At 44.3% G+C, this 22,199-nt stretch overlaps 1 protein-coding gene across 24 annotated transcripts in view; it reads right to left on the reverse strand.

Annotated features, from left to right (window-relative positions):
* CADPS (calcium dependent secretion activator) overlaps positions 1–22,199 on the reverse strand; it is a 173,890-nt gene that overhangs the window by 21,000 nt on the left and 130,691 nt on the right. For 16 of the 24 annotated variants that reach the window (XM_015293301.3, XM_015293300.3, XM_015293298.3 and 13 more), the window contains 7 exons: positions 20,383–20,539; positions 19,360–19,501; positions 13,263–13,409; positions 10,040–10,195; positions 6,685–6,832; positions 2,664–2,738; positions 1,668–1,751 (listed from right to left, as the gene is read on the reverse strand). In XM_015293301.3, the coding sequence (XP_015148787.1) occupies positions 1,668–1,751; positions 2,664–2,738; positions 6,685–6,832; positions 10,040–10,195; positions 13,263–13,409; positions 19,360–19,501; positions 20,383–20,539 (909 nt within the window). The remainder of the gene's footprint in view (positions 1–1,667; positions 1,752–2,663; positions 2,739–6,684; positions 6,833–10,039; positions 10,196–13,262; positions 13,410–19,359; positions 19,502–20,382; positions 20,540–22,199) is intronic. The other 8 variants (XM_015293304.3, XM_040646341.2, XM_414412.7 and 5 more) reach the window with 1 other exon arrangement.

A 22,199-nucleotide genomic window follows, 5' to 3' on the forward strand; every position in this document is an offset into this window, starting at 1 on the left:
CACCCATCCAGGGCCTGGGCTGCTGCTGAGATGCACTTGAACGTAGCAACAAACAGAAATAAAATTAAAAAAAAAAAAGAAGTCTGGCCAAATTTAGAAGGGTATTTTCCCCTCAAAGTGCTCCGCAAGGGGAAGTGGCTAGTGAGAATTTATTAGGACAACAGATGCATTAATTTTATCTCGAATTTCGAGGCAAGAATTGGAAATGAGGAGAGCCTACTAGGTGATAAAACTGTCTGTCACAAGACCCCTGGTTACATGCCACTTGCCGAGAGCCTGGAAAACACGCGCTGAAAGAAGTCGGGAGAAGGGGGTGGGAGACTAATGCTTCCTAGATCTCAGCGGCTTGGACCATAACACTTTGTTGTATTTGTTCAGACAGGGAAAACGTGGGAGGTGGTGCAAGCATGCTGTAACAAGAGAGAATTTCTGTATTTAGCGCTGGAAAAACTAAACACAGAAAGTTGCAGGGAGTGGTGCTGCTCAGCACAGGCTTCTCAAGCACGGTGCTGAAGAGGTCGAGGCTGTCCCTCAGCCTCTCCTTGCCCAGTGCACCCAGCAAACACTGGGACCAAGTGAGAGACGTTCCCTGCCCTGCAAGGAGCCCCCTGCTCCCCTGCAGTGCCTCTTACTCCATCCTGGGACCCAGGGGAGACATTATGGCTCTCTACAACTCCCTGAAAGGAGGTCAAGGAGAGGTGGGGGTCAGCCTCTTCTCCCAGGTATCTGACAGGATGCGACGTGATGCCTTCAGTTGTGCTGGGGGATGTTCCAGTTGGATATTAGGAAAAAATGATTCTCAGAAAGAATGGTGAGACATTGGAACAGGCTGCCCAGGGGGGTGGTGGACTCACAACATAGACCTGGAGGTCTATGAGGATTTCAATGCAACTTTCCAAACAACTGCACACATGCGCATTTGACTGCACTCTCCTTTGTGAGCCCAGATGAGAGAAGACAAGTGCTCCTGTAAATTCTGTAGCCACGCACGTTCAGAAGACCTTTGGAAATCAGCTACTATGTGTTTGCCTTAAAAAGCTGTCCAAAACCCTTTCTGGAAGGCAGTTCAGATTGCTAAATCCTTGAGGACACTGAGGCCAGTTTTGCTTGGATTCTTACGTTTCTAGTAAATACCTAACGTGATGAGCTGTGGATTGCTTCTGCAGTGCTGGGGAGAAACATGACATCAGATGCACCTTATCCATAACCTTATGGTTAGGGCATTTTTTCCTACCTCTTCTAGAAAGAAAAATGGTACTCCCTATATTTCCTTTATTAAGTTTCCTAAAATGCTCACTGTTATGGCGAGAAGAATGAAAGGAACACACCTATCACGTGAGGTGGCAATGAAGCAACTTCTTTAACTAGGGAACTTGGATATGGAGGGCAGCTTCACATGCTTCCTCAACAGAATGAACTCCACCAACCCGAATGACAACTGATCATATCTTTACACGATGCTACAGTATGATGACCTATGCTTCTCGGGTGTCCGAGTACTGAGCACGATGTTTGTCTGCTCATGTGGGAATTTCAGTGTCCAAATATCACAGAATGACACAATTATTATGTAGTTGATCTAGTCCTGGGAGAGCAGGAGGTTACAGCTCAGGAAAAAACAACAACAACAACAACAACAAAGAAAGGAAGATATAGTCTGTACTTACAGTAAATGACAGGAAAGAAGAAAACAAAGTTCCTTCATCGTATCTAGACAGTTTGGCCAAGACTCCTTCCAAAATGGTGACAAACTACAAACACAAAAAACATGGTGATTATTTTCAATAACTGAACAAGAGTGTACAAATCAGGTTTGGCTTTAGAGAAGCCAGTGGAGCTCTCAGCATTGCCAAAGGGATGGACAATATGGCCTCGCAAATGGGGCATGGGCCATGGGGATGGGATGTGGGCGCAGTGTGGCACGTGGCAACCAGCACAGCCTCTGCTGGGGAAGAAGCTGGTGGTCCTTGCACCAGTACACAGTGTCAAGCATGCAGCTAGATGGCTGTTCTCGTGGAAGAATCCAACTGGCATATGTTTAAAGGTCTCCACTGTATAATGGGGATGACTTGTTCTCAGAAAGTTTGAAACTACAGGAAAAAACACCCTGCCATCTTCCTCCCTACCTCCCAGCACCCCGTGTGTTAGCACGGCACGCCAGACCTACACAACACTCCTTGGGAAATGCTGGCAGCCGATCTAGGGGAGCTGAGTCTGATAAAAAACACAATTTCCAAACAATGAAACCTGACATTTGGGAATGCATTTCCCACTACTGTTGCCTCTAAACGACTTTCTTAAGAAAGCATATGGTGATCTTGGGTCCCTATGGTGATCATAGGGGCGGTGACCACCCTGAGTGACACTCAACGTCTACACAGCAGTGCCACCCAACTGCATGGGCTGATGCTGGTACCCCACAGATAGACGTTCCATTCTTTAAAAGCACCTCTGGGCTAGTATGCCAATCCTGCTAACAGTGTAATGCATCTCATGTAGTTTCTAATCATCAAAGAGTCACCATGAAAGGGTGGGGAGATTTATGATCTTTCCTGTGAAAAACAAGCAGCCAATTCAACATCTTAATGTGTCATATTTTAATGGAAACACATATTAAAAAGCAACGTTAGCAGTGAATCACTTCACCTGAAGCTGAAGGTTACCTTTGCCACTAGGAGTGTTATCATTTCTTTGACAGTTTCCTCAATTAGTTCATCTATTTTTGAATGGTACTGGTGCTAAAGAAAAATAAAAGGAAAGGTGGAGGAAAACATTAGCATTGATCACAGGCAAGAGCTTTATGGTCATCAGTCTCTTCCTGTGGCAAACTACAACACTGCAGCAGTATTAGCCTGAAGAACTATGCAGCTGATTCTCGTGTGCTCTACTACAGTGGCCTGTGATTATTTACACTTAGAGACTTTGAATCCAGGCAAATCCACCATCAGTTTGTGGAGTATGGGCAACTCTTACCTCCTCTGCATGCCCGCAGTTCCAGGAGCCACAGCCACACAAGGGAGGGGAGGCTCTGCCACGACTGGGAGTTTTCGATGGGCTGAGCCACCGAGGTGGTGCTCTGCAATCTACTTCAGCAAAGCACTCAAAGGTGTATGACGTGTCACGTTCAGCAGGTACAAAGTTAAAATAAAGCACCTGTCCAAATGCTACGCTCAGTGACTCTAAAACAGATTTTAAAGAAACCCAGCAAATGGAGACCAATTTTTTTTCCCACGCAAAAGATGGCAGCAAGTGCAGAGCTCTGTGCATTAGCAGCCCTGCAGCTCACCTCGGCACTGGTGACCACAGCCACTGCTTGCAGCAGCTCTGTGTCTGTCTGCAGCCCAAATTCTGCACATGCCAAACCTTCCTCAGCTTGGGAGCTCTGCTGCAATCAGCTGCAATATGGCTAGAATAGGTACTAAAATACAGTCTTCTACTAATTTAGAAAAGACCTGTTTCCAATACAAGATTTAATTAGTGAAAACATACAGTATATTCTTATTTTCAATGGACTGAGAAAATGCTGATTATGACTGCTTTCCAACACAAAACATTTGATTTTTCAGTCAAACATTTCAAGCATTGGTGCTAGTCACTATATTCATTACCACTTGGCATTAATATTGTTTTAAAATGTTAACATCAAATCACATTGAAAGAGACAAATCTGCTTTAAATACTAATCAGACTTTGGGAACGAAGACTGTGAGGGCTCTACAAATGCTAGATGCTGGTCTCAATGTCTGTCAGCAGTCTGAACTGCTCTACTGTTTCTTTTTTTTTTCCTTTCTGTGACAACAACATATTAACATGGGAGTTTAGAATGAAGAAAAAAAATCGGACACACTTACCCACTCTTTAGCAAACTTTTCAGGTGATTGGGGACAGAAATAAAGAGGAAAGTGCAAAAGACAGGAAAAAGAAAATATGAAGATAAATGATAAATAAAACCAAATGAAAAAAAAAACCAAACAAAGGACCTTCTAAACGTGGTTATGATAACAGCATCATGCACAGCAACAGAAACAATTTGCAGGGAAAACGAAATGTGAGCAAAACCTTCCACTGAAATGACAGAGATCCCTGCCTGTATTGTTTGCAGCAAGTACAACAGGACATGAACCACATGCTGTCAGTCCCCTGTGGGCTGCCCAACAGCAGGACAGGGGTCTGCAGTGCTGCCCACACGCCCACTGGGGCAGGCTGCTCCCACCTGAACATAAACCAACAAGCAGTGTTTGCATTTGGAGATTCCATTTCAATGTCAAGACATATACAAGTCCCTTGTAGCAGTCACAGTTACCTATGATTGACGTGTTTTAATGTAGTTAGGCCTTATCAGCTTGCAGATGGACCTGGCACAGCTGACACAGCTGGAGACCTGGCTGTAGGCTGAGAAGGACTGGTAAGAGCTGGATATGGGTGAGAACTGCTGATGTACTCAGCACACAAGGTCAGGACTTGCTAAGGAAGATGCTAAAGGATCTGAGCGTATATTGGGGTTGTCTTCCTCACCACGTTTTTCTTCTGGGACTGTATTTTGTGTGTGTGTGGAAGACCTTTTGCTGACTTCTCAGGAAGGAGACTGCAGGTGGTCAGATTGAGAAGGTGAGAAGGAGGTAAAGAAAAGAACAAGGACAGCCAGAGGGCGGCCAGGGCTCTGGGGATGGAGGAGAAATGAAGGAGGTGTGGGAGATGGCTGGTGGAGGAAGGGCTCAGCATCAACGTGGTCAGATGAAATGTGATGGCACCAGCCTGCCCCTCTCCATCCCCAGAAAAGGATGCTTAAAAAGCAAATAGGAACAAAAAGGCAGCTCTGAGAGCTGGAGAGGGCCCAAGGCAAACACAGAGGTGGTGTCCAAAGGGCTCTGACCACACCTTCCCAATAGGATGCAAAATCTGGGGCAGCCCCTGTGCTGGCAACTGAAAAGTGGCGCCCAGAGCAGCATTCAGGGGTGGCTGGCTCCTAAACCAGCCTTCCTAACAACAGCTCCCTCTGCATTACCTAGGAAAACGCCTGAGGTTAAAGATCATCCAACTGGTTTGCCTTGCTCAGTGCAGCCACTGCTGCTGGCGGAGTTCATTGAGGCTTTCTATTAGCTCTATTATTACAATCCGTAATCAGTGCACTACAATGATTCAACTTGACTTTATGTGATGAGTATCTTGCCTTGTCATGTAACAGATTGTGTGTACGTTGTATTTCTCTAAGGACCATCTGACCTTAGATATTAAATAGAAACATACTAGACCAACTGAGAAACATTTAATACATACATTTATCCCCTTAGATGTATTAAAAATTCAGAGGAAAAATAAATATTTAAGATGGTAAAGTATGTTTACCAAATGTTTTAACAGCTGCCTTTAGAGACAAGGAAATGGAAATGAAAGGATGGGTGTTTGTTTCACAGGGTAATGCTCTCAAAATGCATTCAAATATCTGATAAAGTGAGCAGAACCGAAGGTAGGCTTCAGAGAAAGGCCACGGGGTGGGAGGGAGCCCCAGGAAGAGGGCAGAAAGTGCACCAAGTCTGCCTGCCCATGTACAGCGCTGACAAGGAAAAATCAGAAGGCTGTTCCACACCAAAACGTCATCTCCCTAAAAACCCTAACAAATCTGTTCCATCATTGCCACTGGGACTGGAAGAGCAGCGGTGGTATTCTGCCCCTTTGCCCAAAAGCAGAGCTCTGTTCCTTAACCTTGACCCCTCCCTTGTACGAGCACCTCAACGTGCAGCTTCAGGAAGGGGAGGCGGGGGTAGCCAAAATGAAAAGCAAACTGATGGGGTGTAGAAACACACATTAAAAGGAAGAAAAGAAAAAGGGGGAGTGTACACCACACTGCAGCCCTACACGGTAACTTATGCACTGCTAATTTACATCTGCTTTGCAGGTCTCTTAGTTCCGCTGTTAAAACCTCTTACCCCTGCAAGTGCTGCTTGCCACAGGCTCAGTGCTGCTCTGCCCAACACCTCCTGCAGCAGCTCAGGCAGATCTGCAGCCATTGAGCATCACACGTGAGCAGGGGAAGATGCAGAGAGGGCCTGGCCATGCTATAAACGGAGACAGTTGTGCCATGCAAACACTTCACCTGGAGATTTTATGAATGCAAGGAGCTTGCATTGTAGCTATTGGAATTAGCTTGATCTCCAAAATGTCCCCATTAACAACTCAAGTCATTAAAAACCCAGAAATCCAGGATCACCAAGCTTGTTGATTACAGCCTGTACTCAAGGAAGTCACAACCAATGGAAATCCAGTCTACTTATGTGAGTTATTATTTCTTTTTCCATTCAAGAATCTCGGCAACAACTTGGCACTGCTGTTTTCCATGTGTTTGTGTCCAGAAAACAGTCATACACAGAAATCTGTTGCTGATACCTGGCTCCAAAATGGGGTTAATCATTTAATACATATGGTCATCTCACATTAAGCAAGCTTCAGAAGTACCTTATGCACACCACAGTCCCTGCAGAAAATCATTCCTAAGCGACTGGGATTCTGAGCGTATATATTTATCAGATTTATCTGAGAGCAATGCCCTGCAGATTCATCGGCACACACTATACGGAAGGCTAAATCCACAACTGATAACACATCTCTGAACCCAGCACAACAGGAGATAGGAAACTTCATTACGTTGCCTTTAAAAGCTGTGAAAAGAAGAACCTGCATTTTTACCTCCTGGCCCATTTCCATGCTGCAAAGCTTTGTTGACTGAGCTTTGGCATCTACCATGACATTAAACATGGTGCATATTGATTGAGGGACTCGGAAATCTGTTGATCGGCTGGTTTTCTGCAGTTTTACTTCAAATGCAATCCTGGTTCTGTTAAGGGAAGCAGAAAAAGATGCTTCAGTTTCTTTTTAAAATACTGAAGCTAGTAACAATGTGAAACACAAGGCTTAGAAGAGTTCAACAAAACAGAAAGCTGAGTGCTACTGGGAGCGTTACAGTACAATCGTTACAAATGTGCTTCTACTAAAAGTGATTCTCCTGTTTAAAAAGAAACACAGAATACATACTATTTATAAAGTGTGCAACGGTTTCAGAGACACTATGACTTTCTCATGCTTGATAAACAGTGTGATGATGCTACAAGCAGCAGTGTCAACGTACACCTATCATTTGGAAGCATTAGCTGATTTACAACCACAAATAGCAAGCCTGGTGCATTAAAGGGAGCTACTATTGCTTGATGATATCTACTACAAAAAAATGGGAACTTCTTCATTGCTTGACTGAAAGTACACTGTTGGATCATTACAGTTTTTGGTCTGCGTGACTTTCTTTGCTTGCCAAAACTTCCTCAGCATCTCAAAGTTCACCAAAGTGATCTCCCTGAGAACAGAATCATAGAATCATAGAGCGGCCTGGGTTGAAAAGGACCACAATGAGCATCCAGTTCCAACCCCCCTGCTATGTGCAGGGTCGCCAACCAGCAGACCAGGCTGCCCAGAGCCACATCCAGCCTGGCCTTGAATGTCTCCAGGGATGGGGCATCCACAGCCTCCTTGGGCAACCTGTTCAGTGCGTCACCACCCTCTCTGTGAAAAACTTCCTCCTAATATCTAACCTAAACCTCTCCTGTCTCAGTTAACAGGCTCAGTTATGTATAGATGAACATACATGAGCCCACACAGAGCTTTTTGAAGCAAAGACTACAGAATTTGATCTGTGCTGTGTATGAAAATACCAACTTGTGTGTGACCAGCATCGGGAAGCCCTGCAGTACGGTGGGCATTGCCTCATCTTTCTCTTGAGCCCCTCTGCAGATTCCAGAGGTACTTCACTAATCTAACCTAGCACAGAACAATTATCACATCAGACAGAATCTGCCAACAAATTAACATAGGAGCTTCTATTTAGAAATAACAAATAATATCAGCTGCAGCTCAGGAATAACTCCGATCTTGAAAGATCCCCCAAGGTTTATGCAAATGAAAACTAATTTACAAACGTGAAACTCCTGTTCTTGGGATCAGATCCGAACTGGTACGGAGGTCCTGCTGCCTGGATGCATTAGCAGAAGAGTCCTGCCTTGCAAGGGCTGCTTTCCTGACAGCCCCGAAATACAACCGAGCATGGAAGGCGGGGTGGCTCCTCCATGGCATTCAACAGTTCAGAGACAGACGCGAAGAAAAATGTTGTGTCAAACTGAAATTGCTAAAGAAACCTTAGCCAGGCCCTGTTTGCAGGTGATATAAATAGGGAAAGCAGCATATTGGTTTACATCAGCAGTGGCATTTGAACTGATTTAATTACCAGTGCCAGATTTAGCCTGGACTCGGGGACTAGAATCTTGATAATTACTGAAAGGACCAAAAGTGACTGGGATTTTCCATCTCCTCGCAGAGATGAGCATGTTCCTACTTACTTATGCTCAGAACCATTATATATAGTCATACCATTACAAGCTGGGCCAGGTTTTTGCAGAGGGGCAATATATTTGTAGAAGGGTTGGAGCAGTTGGGAAAAAAGAGCCAGCTCTCTGGCACAAAAATCCGTCCTCAGATGTACCTGGAAATGTGCTTATTTTTCTGTTATCTCAGCCAACCTCACCTGATCTTACTTTTGTAGATCGTCACGGCTACAACTGCATTGCAGGTGCAGCAAAGTTGCCCATTGTGTCATAGAATCATAGAATGGCTTGGGTTGGAAACAATCTCAAATATCATCTGGTTCCAACCCCGTGCCATGGGCAGGGCTGACAACCAGCAGAGCAGGCACCAGATCAGGTTGCCCACGACTACATCCAACCTGGGCTTGAACACCTCATGGGATGGGTCAAAGTCCAGTTTCAAAAGGAGCAGAGCCTAGGAACTGCCCTGTGCCGGCTCCAGCAGAGCATTTGCTGCTTACAGGAATGAACAGTGCTGCATTCAGTCTTAAATAACGATCCGACAACTGAAGATCGGCTTCCATGCCAGCCAAAGGACTCAAACCAGCTGCTGCTATGTAGGGTGACGTGCTCAAACCAAAAGACACCATGACCGCCTCAGTGCTTTCAGAAGGGTGAGAGCAGGCCTCGAGCTGCCTGCTGCCAGCAGGCGAGCCTCCTGCCTCCATCTCAGGGACCAACCGTGCCTTCTCCTATGGTGACGTTGGATATCCAGACTGTGAGAACGTGTGAACAACAAACCCCATGCTCACGCTTGCAGAATGGCCAGGCAACTGCGGTACAGAACAGCCACATCACACATTGCATCTATTATTAGCAGTACCAGCTGCATTTGGCACTCGTTTTGCCTTTGGTCTGTCTCTTTGTCTATTAATTTTTGCGCGATGGAATGCAAAGTTCATTTCTTCCTCCTGCCTAATCAGCTCTGACACCAAATGAACATAAATTACTGTGGGAAGTTTGACAATTTAACGGTAACATTTTCTTTTCAGAATGACAGCTGCCTGTGTGTTGGGAAGTTTTTAAAGAAACTTCTCTCTTTTGGAAGATCTGCAGGTGAGCATCCTGCAACGTGCTGATGATACGCTGCTGTTATTCTTTCAACAGCAGGTGTGAAGCCCGTGTGCCAAGCTACACTATCACCCTTTTAGGAATCACTTTTTCTTTTTTATTTTCTTTTTTCTTTTTCCCCATGGATCTGTGTTTTCTAGCTGGGACGTTACTTGGGGCTATGCCTTCAGCATTCAGCCCTGCTGACACCAAACTGCACTGACAAAGACTCAACCTCCCGTGAGGCGCCAACAAGTTAACAGCCCATAAAGCTTGTAAGTGTGGGTGGTTCACTGCCTCACTGCCTTCATGTGAATACAGAATCACAGAATAATTAAGGTTGGAAAAGACCACTAAGAACATCCAGTCCAGCGATCAACTCATCACTGCCATATGAATACACACTCTCCAGAGTCTCAGCAGGCAAACACGTGCTTGCGGAGCCCACAGCTCACAGCAGTGGGTGCCTTTGTGCTCAGCTGGTGCTGGGCAGAGGTGAGCTGGGGTCATGAGTAAAGCACTGATAGTGAGACAAAATCAGGTGTTGTTCCCTGTGAGCTCGTCTAGCTCGTGTGCACACGTACCTCTTCACACAGGACTCGATCATGTCACTCGCCATAAGCTTCAAGCGCTGCTCCAAGTGTTTCCCAAACTCCTCCTCAGGCCAGTGCAAATCCCGGATGAAGGTCTGTAGGGCATCCAGTTTCCAGAACAGATCTTCTGAGGTGCCTGATCCATTGCTGGCAGGGCAAAAGGAGAACAAAAGTCATAGGTGGCATCAGGCTTTCTGTAACCTGATGTGGAGACCATTCCTGCAACAAGTGTGGAGCAGACAGTAGTTTCATACACAGGACAACGCTGGCAATCTCCACCATCAGGATTTTGAGTTTTACCATACAGTTGCCTAATCTACCTTGCTGTCATAACCCACAAAACTCTCCAGACCAGATGAGTGAGACAACACCGAGTTACACATATTAACAGGAAGAATGTGTGTATGGTAAAAATCAGCCTTAGTTAATAACCACATTAACGTATGCGATTATTAAGAATTAAGGCCAGAAAGTGTGGTAGAAAATCCTCGGTCAATAATAACTACCATACCGGAACGTATGCAGTTATTAAGATGTGGGGTCTCATGCAATCCTCCCCCCTCCAAACCGTATCTTTAGGTGGCCTCGTCCCGCCCGCTGAGGGCCCAGCTCCGGGGAAGGGGCAGTGCTAACAAGTGGTGCGCGAGGACACGCGTTAGCTCTTAACAGCTGGAACAAAACAGGGGTGAGTCCATTGAGCGGAGGGCACTGGGCATCTCATAGCCAGGACTTTTGGCTGGATTGACTGCTGCACCTCTCCACAGACCCGCCTCTTGCAAAGGCATCTATAGGACAACAGATTTTCCTTTTTTCTTTCTTTCTTTCTTTTCTTTTCTTTTTTTAATTTCTTTTGCAACATCTTTGGCCTGTCACAGAACTCTGAATTTCTCTCCATAGCTTGTATTCTCGAACCCACACCCTTGCCCAGATGGAAGTCTTTGGTCCTGCAGCTACACCGGCTCTTTTCACAGTATAATTATATCTCCCAAACCTCCACTGACAGAACAAAAATATAGAACTCGATGGTGCTCTGTTTGTGCAGAGGAATTTATGCATCCATACCCTTCTCCCTCCCTCTCTCCATCTCCCTCACTTTTTTCAGAACAATTACCAAGGGAGCTTCAAGAGTTTCGACCCCCTCCTCGCATACCACTAATGCCAACACAGTAATTTATAAGATATTTAGCACACCATGCATCACCACTTGTGCCGACATCATCTATAGAAACAGATGAGGGAGGGTGTTTCTATTGTGACAGATGCCAGCTGCATTGAGTTAATGCCAGAGGAAATCGGAGCCAATGCATACGTGGCTACCACCAGGTGAAAACCATGGTCCCAACATGCCGGGGCCCTGTGGTCCTGTGCTAGCAGGGAGAACGATAGAGAGGATGGGTCATCTCCATGGCAAGAGAAACAGATCCGACACTAAGCGACAGGTAACACATCCTTGATGGAGGGGATGGGTGAGTAAAAGGAAACCAGGAGAGTGAAAAGATAAAGAATCAGGCATTTCCTTTAACCAGGGGACAAGTGTGCAGTAGGGTCCGGTGCGGATCTAGCCACCGATTTTTGGATTCTCCTGGTTCAAACCTCTGCTCGGGTATAAGTAAATAGTCTAAACCCAGTTTTGGAAATGCACGGATTTATGCCTGAAATAATTAAGTATGTGCAAATGCAGTAATTGGTATTTACCACAGCAACATTATCACACCCATTTGGTTTCAGAATTTCAGAATTATTATTTTTGGTCTTTTTCTCACTTTTGATTAGGACTACATGCGAGTAAACAATATATTAGATTTACTTCCAAGTTGCACTGTTAATATTTTGCTCGTGAGCACTGCAATTACTCTGGTCACACAGGCAGCTTGCAGTATACCATTAATGTTCACGTTTTCAGAGGGATTATCCAATTTTCTGTCATGACATGATTCTTATCTTTTCAAAGGCAATACCACACAGCATGCACAGAGAAAAAGATTAAAACTTTCAAGTACTCTTTACAGGCAACTGCCTAATCTAGCCTTTAATATAGCTCTCTTAGCATGAATATGAGTTGTATCGCTTTGAAACCAAAAAAATTAAACACCAGTGTTTGCTTATGGTTCATTACCACGTCTCTGCAGCAAAGCCTGTGCATGGCAGAGGCATTTGGTGGATCCCAGGTGTAGATGTAACCTAGGGTGTTCCAGTAACAGTGATGGGGGAGAATCTGGGAAACTTCTTTGGTTTTATCCTTTAAGAGAAAGGAGATGGTAGGGAAAAAGCAACTCATCTGTGTAGAGCTGGCTGAGACCATCTCATATTAGCATAACCATAGATAGCCCAGGAGAAACGGGGTGATCCAAGGTCCTGTGTAAGGACATCTTGAGAGACCAGCTGCCTCCAACGCAGAGGTCTGGGCTTAGCCCACTTTACTCCTCTCTGCACTGGTTGGTGGCTGGGACCTTTGGGGGGAAAACCGGAGTAAGAGCCGAAGTTGCCTGATGTGTGCTCAGATGGGGATAAGCAGATCTGCCCTCCTGAGCACCTGGAACTCACACAGGGAGCCAGAGTAGAGCCCAAGGCTCCAAGGGAGCAACTGCATTAACACAGTGCCCATTTTCTCCATCCACAGTCAAAGTTCATTTTGAAAATACCTTTCTTTAGTTGGCCAAGGGATTACCCAGGCTACAGTGACGGACGTGGAATTTCAATTGCTCTCTGGGCCCTCTCACAACCCGAATAAGAGTTGTTCCTCTATGTTAAACTGTTTCATCAAAATCAAGACAGTAATTATCATCTGGGGAATGTGGAACTTGCATTAAATAAAATTCAGTGTTAGATCTACATCTGGTCCACAGAAATTGGTTGACTGGCATTGAAGTTGGCTCATCTTCTCTTTTGGACAAAACTCTTTTCTGAGACACATCATTTCCCATTATGCACTCCGTGTTTCATATGTTGGCCAGAACATGTCCCATTGGTGACAGCTGTTTTGTAAAGCAAGATACTCGCTCAAACTCTCAGTGGGAGTAAGAAAATTTTCAAGATTTGTACAAAAAACCCTCAAAATACACATGCCAGAAATTCATCAGTGTCTCATTCAGAAAACGTCTAATTAACTGTATCACTCTTTAAAGTTTTATATAATGCACAGAAACAAACAATACATATCCATGCCAAGATGACTTTAAATTTAAATGAGATCTAATTTGAACTGAATACACACTCAGAATCATAAATAGCAGCCATCCATGACGGTGCAGAAAAGCTAGGCATTTGTGGGATGCCTAGCGGGATGTTAACTGGTAGATTTGGTACTTTAGGGAGATTCACATTTGGTAGATTCACATTGGGCAGATTACTTGTTAAACTCCTGTGGAAGAAACAGACAGAAAGAAAAAATACCATAACAGTGACAATGCAGATGTAGCAGAAGCACGTGACACTTATAAACAAATCTGCAGAATTCACAGCACGATGACAGTTAGGAAACCAAAGCAAAACATTTCAGAAAGAAGCATGGGAATGGAAGCTTAACTGTACTGTTTTTGCAGTCTGCAATAAAAAGCAAGTTACTTAAAAAAATAAAAAGAATGAAAGAAGAAGAGGAATCACAAAGTAGCAGATTAACAGAGTACTCAAACACCCACACAAAATAACTTAACCTTCAATTCCTGATACCGTTTCAAAGCGCAGGGAGCAGCCTTTACTTGGAAAAACCTATCTGATAAGGAAGTGAGCCTCAGTTCAAGATACTCAGGTTGGATGGATACATGAAATAGCTGAACGAAGCGAGCTCCCAGAAAAGTCAGGGTGCTTTTCTTGGCATCAGGACTCAAAATAATAAACACAGTTTGAAATTCTAACTCTGCTGAAGTTCTTCAGAGTTTTTCTTGCCACCAAACTGAACGAAGCCAGGATTTCACTCCAAAAACACTTGTTTTTCTTGTACTCTAAAAATAACAAAGCATGCTATAATCTCGATTAATCACTTCCTGAAGGAAGACTTGTGCCCTAAATTCAACCTTACATTTCTGTGTCTCACAGGTTGCCCAGGTTTACATATTTGCACTTGGAACGAATTGCATTTAATACGTTTAGGGCTGGTATATGAATGTTTCTTGGCTGGAAATGGGCCAGGGAGTGATTAAGGCAATCAAAAGTTAATTCATGAACCAAGTGTACTTGAGCATCACGACTTCAATAAGCATTTTCAGATATGCAACTGTTATGCAAAAAGAGATCTTTTAAAAATGGGCTAATGTATTAATTTAATCTGAAACATTGTTTTTCCTGAAACAATGTGTGGTATAGCAACACCACATGCCTGAAGTTTGCAAAACACCATCTTTTCTGGATCATTATTTGAGCTCGGTAAAAGTGGAATCAGGACTTCAGGCTTTCAGCTTCGTGTTGTGCTGCCGAAGCTTCTCTGTTGATGTGCATGGACCCAACTGTGGCATTCAGGCTTCCTTTGGTGGAAAAAACACAATCCAAATCCTTCTTCCAGTGGGAAAAAAAAAAAGTCTGTTCTGGTTTTCTTATGTTTCTATGCTTCTTAGTAGATTGGACTTGCACTTCATCTGCTTGCTCTCTTTGTTAGACAGTAAGCAGATAGAAGAATTTACTAATGTAACAAAGCCACCCATTGTTTCCATTCATACTGTATCTGCCTATTAAGATGATATGATTACTGAATGAGACACAGACTTCACAGTGATTGAGAGCGTGTTAAATCTTCAGAAATGGCAGTGCATGTGGTTAGATACTGCTGCGGAATTAAGAAATAGCAAGAGGTGGACAACATATAAATGTATAAGGAAAAGCAACTTAAATAACTTAGCCAGATGGTAAATACATAAATCAGAGGACCTTTGGTTTTAATATTAAAATTCAAGAAGTGACAGTGTTATATTAATAAAAACACTGTATTAATAAAATGTGACTTCTAGAGTAAACAGTATACTATATTCACACGGAAACATATTTCTTTTATACAACACATTATTCTGCTGATGCAAGGATATGTTATAAGAATAAGTTAGTAGTCCTAAAAGGAAACAGAACAGCAAAATAATGCCGTATATTACGTTAACATACAGCAACTGATTTTAAAAATATTCTCCTGAATTGACATGCACAATTTTGCAGGTTCAACTCATCTAATTATCTGACTAACAGTTGCAGTGAGACCTGTAAAAAATGATTAATATTACCAACAAATGTTCCAGCCCGCAGTTGCTCAGACCATAAAAACCACAGGTCCAAGCCGAGAAACTGTTTCTAAAAGCCAGCCATGCCTATTCAATATAGATGGCTAAATATAACCTCAGCCATCAGGCAGGGAATGTGGGCATTTGGATCAACAAGATGAGGGCTGTCTCATTTAAGAAGCTTTGGGGCTGGATCCTGATACGTTTGAGAAAAGACGTGCACTCCGGAGCTGTACTGCTTGTTATCTTGGTTTCTTCTGCTTCACCCCATTTGTTGGCGATGGAAATGGCTTTCACCTGTGCTGCCTGCGAGGGAATTCTCAGTGCAGACAGACTGGCAGCACACCGTGCCAGCATCCCCACGCTCGCACCGTGCCGTGGTGCCGATGGCAGGAAACACGTTGCAATGCACAGGGGCCACTCCTGCAGGGCTGCCGGGACAGGAAGGAGGGCAGGAAATCACCGTGCTTTTACTGGGGGGTCTCCTGGTTTCAGAGCAGAGCTAAATGAGAGCCCTGGCCCTGTGGCAATGCTTAGGTCCTACGTGATGACTTACGGATTGAAGAGGCAGATGCCTGCCTCTTCCATCACCAGAAATGCTCACTACCTTCCTGCCTAGGCTGAGCAAAAGCTCGAGAGCAAATCTTTTCACAAAAGCCTTGATGTGAAGCAAAGAACTTATAGTGAAGTAGGCAGTCAAATCTGTGCTCTTCCTCTCTCTGACTGACACCCAGAATAGTAACGAAAATACTCCTTTTCACTACAGCAGTGCTTTCTTTGAAGGGGAAACATTTTTCACTAGCACTATAGCTTCACAGTACATCCTCATCCAATGATTAATATAATCACACGGTTCGATTTCTTACATTTTATGTGAACGATAAATTGATGAAGTTTGCAAAGGGTTAGTGAGCAATCAGTAGATGTTAAAGGCGGGATGAGAGTGCAGCAGGGACAGCCTCAGGTCAGTGAGTAACCACTTCATCAAGCAGCTCAAACTGGCTGTCCCCGCACCCTGCTTTAGCATTTGCTGAGAGAGATCTTCCAACACAGACACACACACAGAGACACACACACACACACCACACACACACATACGTGTCTGCTGGCTGCAGATCAATCGGCGTTCTCTGGGAAGCTAGCACGAAAAACCCATTGCACAACCCTACTTTTCCAAGACCTCTCAACTCACCAGAGAACAGACCTGCTCTGTATCCTCCGTATTTGGATGACTGTGCGAGGGACAAGTGTTCCACGCTTCTCTGTGTGGATTCATATGAGCACACCAGCTGCTCTAGCTATAGGGCAAGGACCCCCTGCAAATTCAGCAGCTCTGCAGAGGCAGCTTACGGAGCCCTCATGAGCACATTACATCGGTGCTTTTTCCCCCGTGTTTTCAGTACTTCACAGTATCTCCCTCACTGTTTGTCATTTCTATACCTAACTCTTTGTGGCATAAGGTGCAGAGTATTCAGCAATGAAAATAGAAGAAATACATGCTTGCAAACTGCCATCTGGTCAGGTTATGGTGGGCTATGTATTTCAGCCTTGACTGCAAGCATGAGTGTAGAGATACCCTTTCAAAAGCCTCTGTGCTGTAGAATAGTTTCCTGGCTCAGAGGAGATAATGAGACTTCCTTCTTGCATTTCACTGCAGAGATCTGAAGAGGGACTGCAGGAGGCTCAGTGCAGCGGACATTTATAATGACCTGCCTTTCCTGGCCAACCTGAAGGCCTTTCTTCAAAGCAGAGGAAAGCCATGGAGCCACGTTCTGGCAGCGGGCCCAGTTCCAGAAAGGCTCTGCTGGACAGTCTGCAGCAGAAGGCCATGACTTAGATGGGAATTGGCCGGTCTGAAATATTGGAGCATCACCGGCCTGAAAACTCAACTGTGCTTCAGTGGACACGTAGGGTAAAAAGGAAGTAGATACAGGAAGGCAAATGAAACCAACTATATCTCTGACCTCAGTTTTTCCTGCAAGTTCACTGTAGATCTGCCAAAGAAGAGCAGTTGGTCTGCCCAGGAGGCAAATGATGAAGATCCTCAACAATTAGTTCTGAACAGTGCCTCAAAGCTGTCATAAGGTCTTAGGAACAGCACCCCCCTTTGCCTTCACACAGCATGTGTCACCCTCTGTTGCTTGCCGGTTCCTCCCCTTGCTGGGTCTGATTGCACAAAGGCAGCATTTGCAACTCACACCTCTGTGTGCGAGACACAAGAACAAATACCAACTAGTGAAAAAAAAACCCAGAGTTCATCCTTTCACCAGAAGGACATGAGCTTCTTGTGAAAAGCACCCACTTTCCTGCTGGAACAAAGCATTTTAATACTCAAGGCTGTACAACATGTAGATAATCCATCCTGGGCTTTTGCTCGGAGCTGCGATGCTCAAAGCATTCTGCAGCTGAAGCTCTCCAGAGGGCAAAGCCACTACAAGATAACGAAGAAAAGACCTTTGAAAAAGTGTCAAAGATAACTTGAAAATGATAGATATTGGCAGACCCAGGGACAAAGCATTTTGACAGGCAAGTACCACAGCCAAGTACTCATGTACAGCCACAGTTATGCCACAAGTCATCGAATGCCAAAATAATATCATCTTCTGAAAGAAAGAAAAAAGCAGAATGAATTGCTTGTGACTGCCCAAACGAGGTGGACACTTACACTGAATTAAGTGCTTCTGTTTCATAACAGACAGGAAATACAAACAGATTCATTGCTAAAGCAGAACTCTGAAACTAAAGTTAATGCTAACTTTGAAGTGCAATTCTGCTTGAAGGAGTGGCTGTAAAAATGGCATTCTCCTACTCGAAAGATCTATTTCTTCTATGTTTTCTGGGTCACATCTGCTTATTTGAAACAAGATTTTTTAGGATTTTTAATCTTGTTAGCCTGCAGACCAAAGACAGCAAATGGAAAGTGAGAGAGACTCCTGAACGCCAGCCACTTAACCCCACTCAAAACAGAGGAGATGATCAGGTGTCAAGAAAAGGCCTGCGATTTGGCAGGCAGAATCCTTATGGATGCTGAGGATGCTCACGAAAGAAAGGAAAAAACCTGGGTAATCAGATTCCAGGTTGCATATGGGAGGCTGGCTGCTGAACAAAATCTCTTTTCCTTGTAAACCGAACATATTTGGTGTGAAAAGCCCTGAAAGACCACACGTTCTTTTACACAGCAACCTCTCAGAGCACAGTGCCACTTAACTTCGCCTAGAGAATCACAAAGAAGCAGACAAAATATATCTGCAGAAGTCAGCTGGTCTGAGTCCCCAGTCTGGGGCATTGTCAGCCTCGTGGTGCTTGCATAGGGCCAATCTTTCCCTTTTAAGTCTGTTAACAGAAGGAAAAGTCCATTCTTTTCCTTCACAGGACCCGATATGAGTTTTTAGAGCAAGCACAGCACGGTTCAGCAGTGCTTCAAAACCTGTGAAATAACAGCAGCAATCTCAAGCAAATGCCACGTTTTTATATTCACCAGCTCCTGAGCTCCATTCGGATTACTCTCATTTCTTGCTGGCCAACCCCTGCCCCTCCACATCCAGTAACTGGTTCTGCTAGATGGCTCATCACATCACATCCCCTCTAGGCTGGTCCCTCCTGCACCGCTGGAGCTGCAACAAGCGGAGCTGCTGGGGGTGCTGCCCACAACCATGGGGGTGACGTGCCATCCCTCCATGGGGTGGGTGGAAAAAATGAGTATTGGGAAAAATCAATACAGCAGTAACTCACTCAGGTTCTAGGGCTGTACCGAACATGGCAAAGCAAGGCTTTTTGTTCTGAAAAGGAGCTATTTGGGTTCAAAAGCAGCGCTGGGGAAGGCCTCTTAGGATGGGATCCAAAAAAGCCATGCCAGCTAAGAAAGTTTTCACATTTTCATGCTTCCACGTCCAAAAGCACACGGTTTGAACTGAGGCAGCAATGCATTTCAAAAAGCAAATATCATTTCCTTCATTACGTTGAAGAGTTCAGGCCTTCTATTCTTAGCTTTCAACTAGAAAACATCAAGCACTTTCTGCACGTCCAATCTAATGTTTGCTAATTCATCTCTGTATGAATCTCCATCCATTTGCACCCAAATTCCGATTGTATCAAAGGAGGTTTCCTTACTTTACTGGCTCCCATGACTCCCGCTCAAAGCCCCTGTGAATTGACTGTGCAATTGAGGACTCCATCAGATCGACATATCTAACAACAAGTGGAGCAAACAGGTCTTGGAGGTGTTTGTGGAACTTTCCATTGCACAAATTATCTAGAATAGATAAATAAAAGTATAGTAAGAAACTACTGTTACTAAAATCTCTGTAACAAACCACAGCGTGGCACTTCATTACACAACGAGTTTGTCAGCGAACAGAAAGAATCTGTGAGAACAGAACAGGAGCTGGCATTGGGCACCAACGCTTACGACAAAGACAGCAGGAATGGCTTCTTAATCAAAACAGATACACAGACAACAAATCCTCTTCCCCATTAATGTCAGACTTACAGGTTACAAGTACATTGTTACTTCCTGTGAATAAAATGGGTGCAAGAAATACCGCATGGCAAACATTATGGCTTTTGCAGGTAGGAGGATTGTTTCTTATTCAGTTACTCACTACCATGACACTCTCAGAGGATGAGTCCCTGCTTCGTGAGTGGTGAGGTTTGAAGGCGTGAGCCTTCTCCATGCCTTGGAGAAGTGCCTTCTTTCACAGAGCACTATGCTTCCGAATTCCTCTTACTCTCATTTAATTTAAATCTTTTCCTCCCTTCAGTGAAGTATTTTAAAGTAGGGACTGGTTTGCTCCAAGCTAAATAAATGCAGTACACACATATAAAACAACACACACATTTAATGATGGTGTACATAATTCCCTGCTTGCCAGGCAGCCATTACAAAAGACTTGAGAAGATGAAGCAAAATAAAAGTTCAACTTCTCACCTTCACCTGAGGCATTTGACTTAAGGGGTGTCTGTGTGTGCATCAGAGAATTGCTTTTTTCTAGTGGAAGTGGAACCAAACCAAGCCGATGCTAAGAGCCTGCACCGTGCACCTCTACCCAGCTCAGCTCTCTGTGCAGCACAGAGAAGTATTAGCAGTGACCTGAGCCGCCCACTGAAAAGAAACGACCAAAACACAATACATACAGTCACTACGGAGGAAATCGTTTAGAAGCTGAAAGAGCGGAAAGCTGTCCCACGTGTCGGGGGGTTGCACCTCTAACGCAGCATCCATGTCCACCGCAAACAGCGACAGGAAGGTCTCCGCGTGCTCAACCATTAAGTCTGACCACCAAGCAAAGGCCTTGGTAGAAAAAGATAACAGAGCAGTATGTTAGTTCCAATAAAGCACAGTCACAGATGCCAGGCCACATATCTCCAAAAAAATAAATGTGCACCCCGTGGAAACTACCTTTATTGTAAAGAGAACAGTGCTTTCCGGTGCTGGCCTGCACGCACAGTGCTAATCACGGGAATTAGGCACTGCTGTTTTCATACAAAGGTTTCTTGCAGAAGATCTATTCAGGGCTCCGCCATAAAGGCAGGCAGGTGTAACATGGCAGAGAAGGTTCTGTCTGTTCAATTTACAATAAATTACTTAATTCATCCTTAGTTATGCTAATTATCAGAAAACAACTAATTCTTACTCTAAATGGTAGAAAATCAGGGAGTTTCTTCACTGTGGGTGGGTTTTATGCTGTTGTTCAGCAGTTTAGATTTTATTTGGCTTCACTACTTCTATTTCTCTTTAAAAACCGCCTAAGACATCAAAATCGGCCCTAAGTCCCTCTCACTCTTATTTGGAAATGATTCAAGCATCACCTGCAGAAGTTACTACAGCACTGTTCATTTTACATGGTCAGCTATGCACACCATCTAAATACACTACCACTTTCATTAACGCTACTTATCAGGAAACAAAGCTCTATTATCAACATGCCAAGATTTTTAAAAAATAAATAAATAAGTCTACAAGCCTGTATTTTCAAAGAGGCAGGAAAAAAAATATATTTCTCATCTTGAAAACCAAAAAGGATCAGTGAAGTAACTCATTCTCATGCACATGGGTCCTTCAGACTCACTGGACGGGCCCTGTGACGTGACATTCACATCATACATGGCTCAGATGTGAATGTTCCAGACGCATGCATGCGTGTTTAGTAATCACTTCTGGCTGGGAACATGCAATATGAGAAGGGCTGCCGTTAGGACCATGTGCTATAGCTTCTAAGTGACAGAAAATTACTCAGTGACTTAAAAGATCTGAGAAATGGCTTTCCAGCACTTTGCAAGAGAAAGAAACCTCCAGCATAGGCAGAAGAGAAGAGATAGAACAGAAAAGACGGGGCATAAAGCATTCAGTTCAGAGGAATCGCCATTCAGGGAGAGGATTTTTGCCTCCTGGAAGGAAGCTTTTGGTAGATGTGAATAATCATGATATATTTTAGCTTTCTTAGGGTTCAGTTTTGATTAACTGATGTCAGCAGAATGCCTTTGGTTAATTCTGTTCTAGAGAGACAAAGAGAACAAGTCCAGCTGTGGGTTCTCTTGGCCACAGGGAGGGACTCACACCCCCAAACCAGGTCAGTGCCATGGACCCCTGTAATAGTTCCTATTTTGGACTGACTTCTCAGCAGGCAGCGATGCTGTCAGGAGGTCTTTGGGACTGTTTCCATTCCTTTGCTCCCTCAAAATACAAAGCAGACTGATGTCACTCTGCTATTATTCTGTGAACTGATATAAACTGGTGTTAAGACATGCACAGGTTGGCTGTGACATGGGGCATTATGCACCCAGAGCACATTTCAGATGTAAATTAGCCAGAATAACCAAATAACTCCCAAGCTAATCTTAGTACTGGGCCAGCTTCATGGTGGGGGCATGGAAGAGATGAACTGTGCTGCGCAGCAACTCCGTCCCTGGGATCTTTGGGCAGCCCAGTGTCTGCTACCATGGAGAGTCTG

The sequence above is a fragment of the Gallus gallus genome, chromosome 12, assembly GCF_016699485.2.
Source record: "Gallus gallus isolate bGalGal1 chromosome 12, bGalGal1.mat.broiler.GRCg7b, whole genome shotgun sequence".
Lineage (NCBI taxonomy): Eukaryota > Metazoa > Chordata > Aves > Galliformes > Phasianidae > Gallus > Gallus gallus.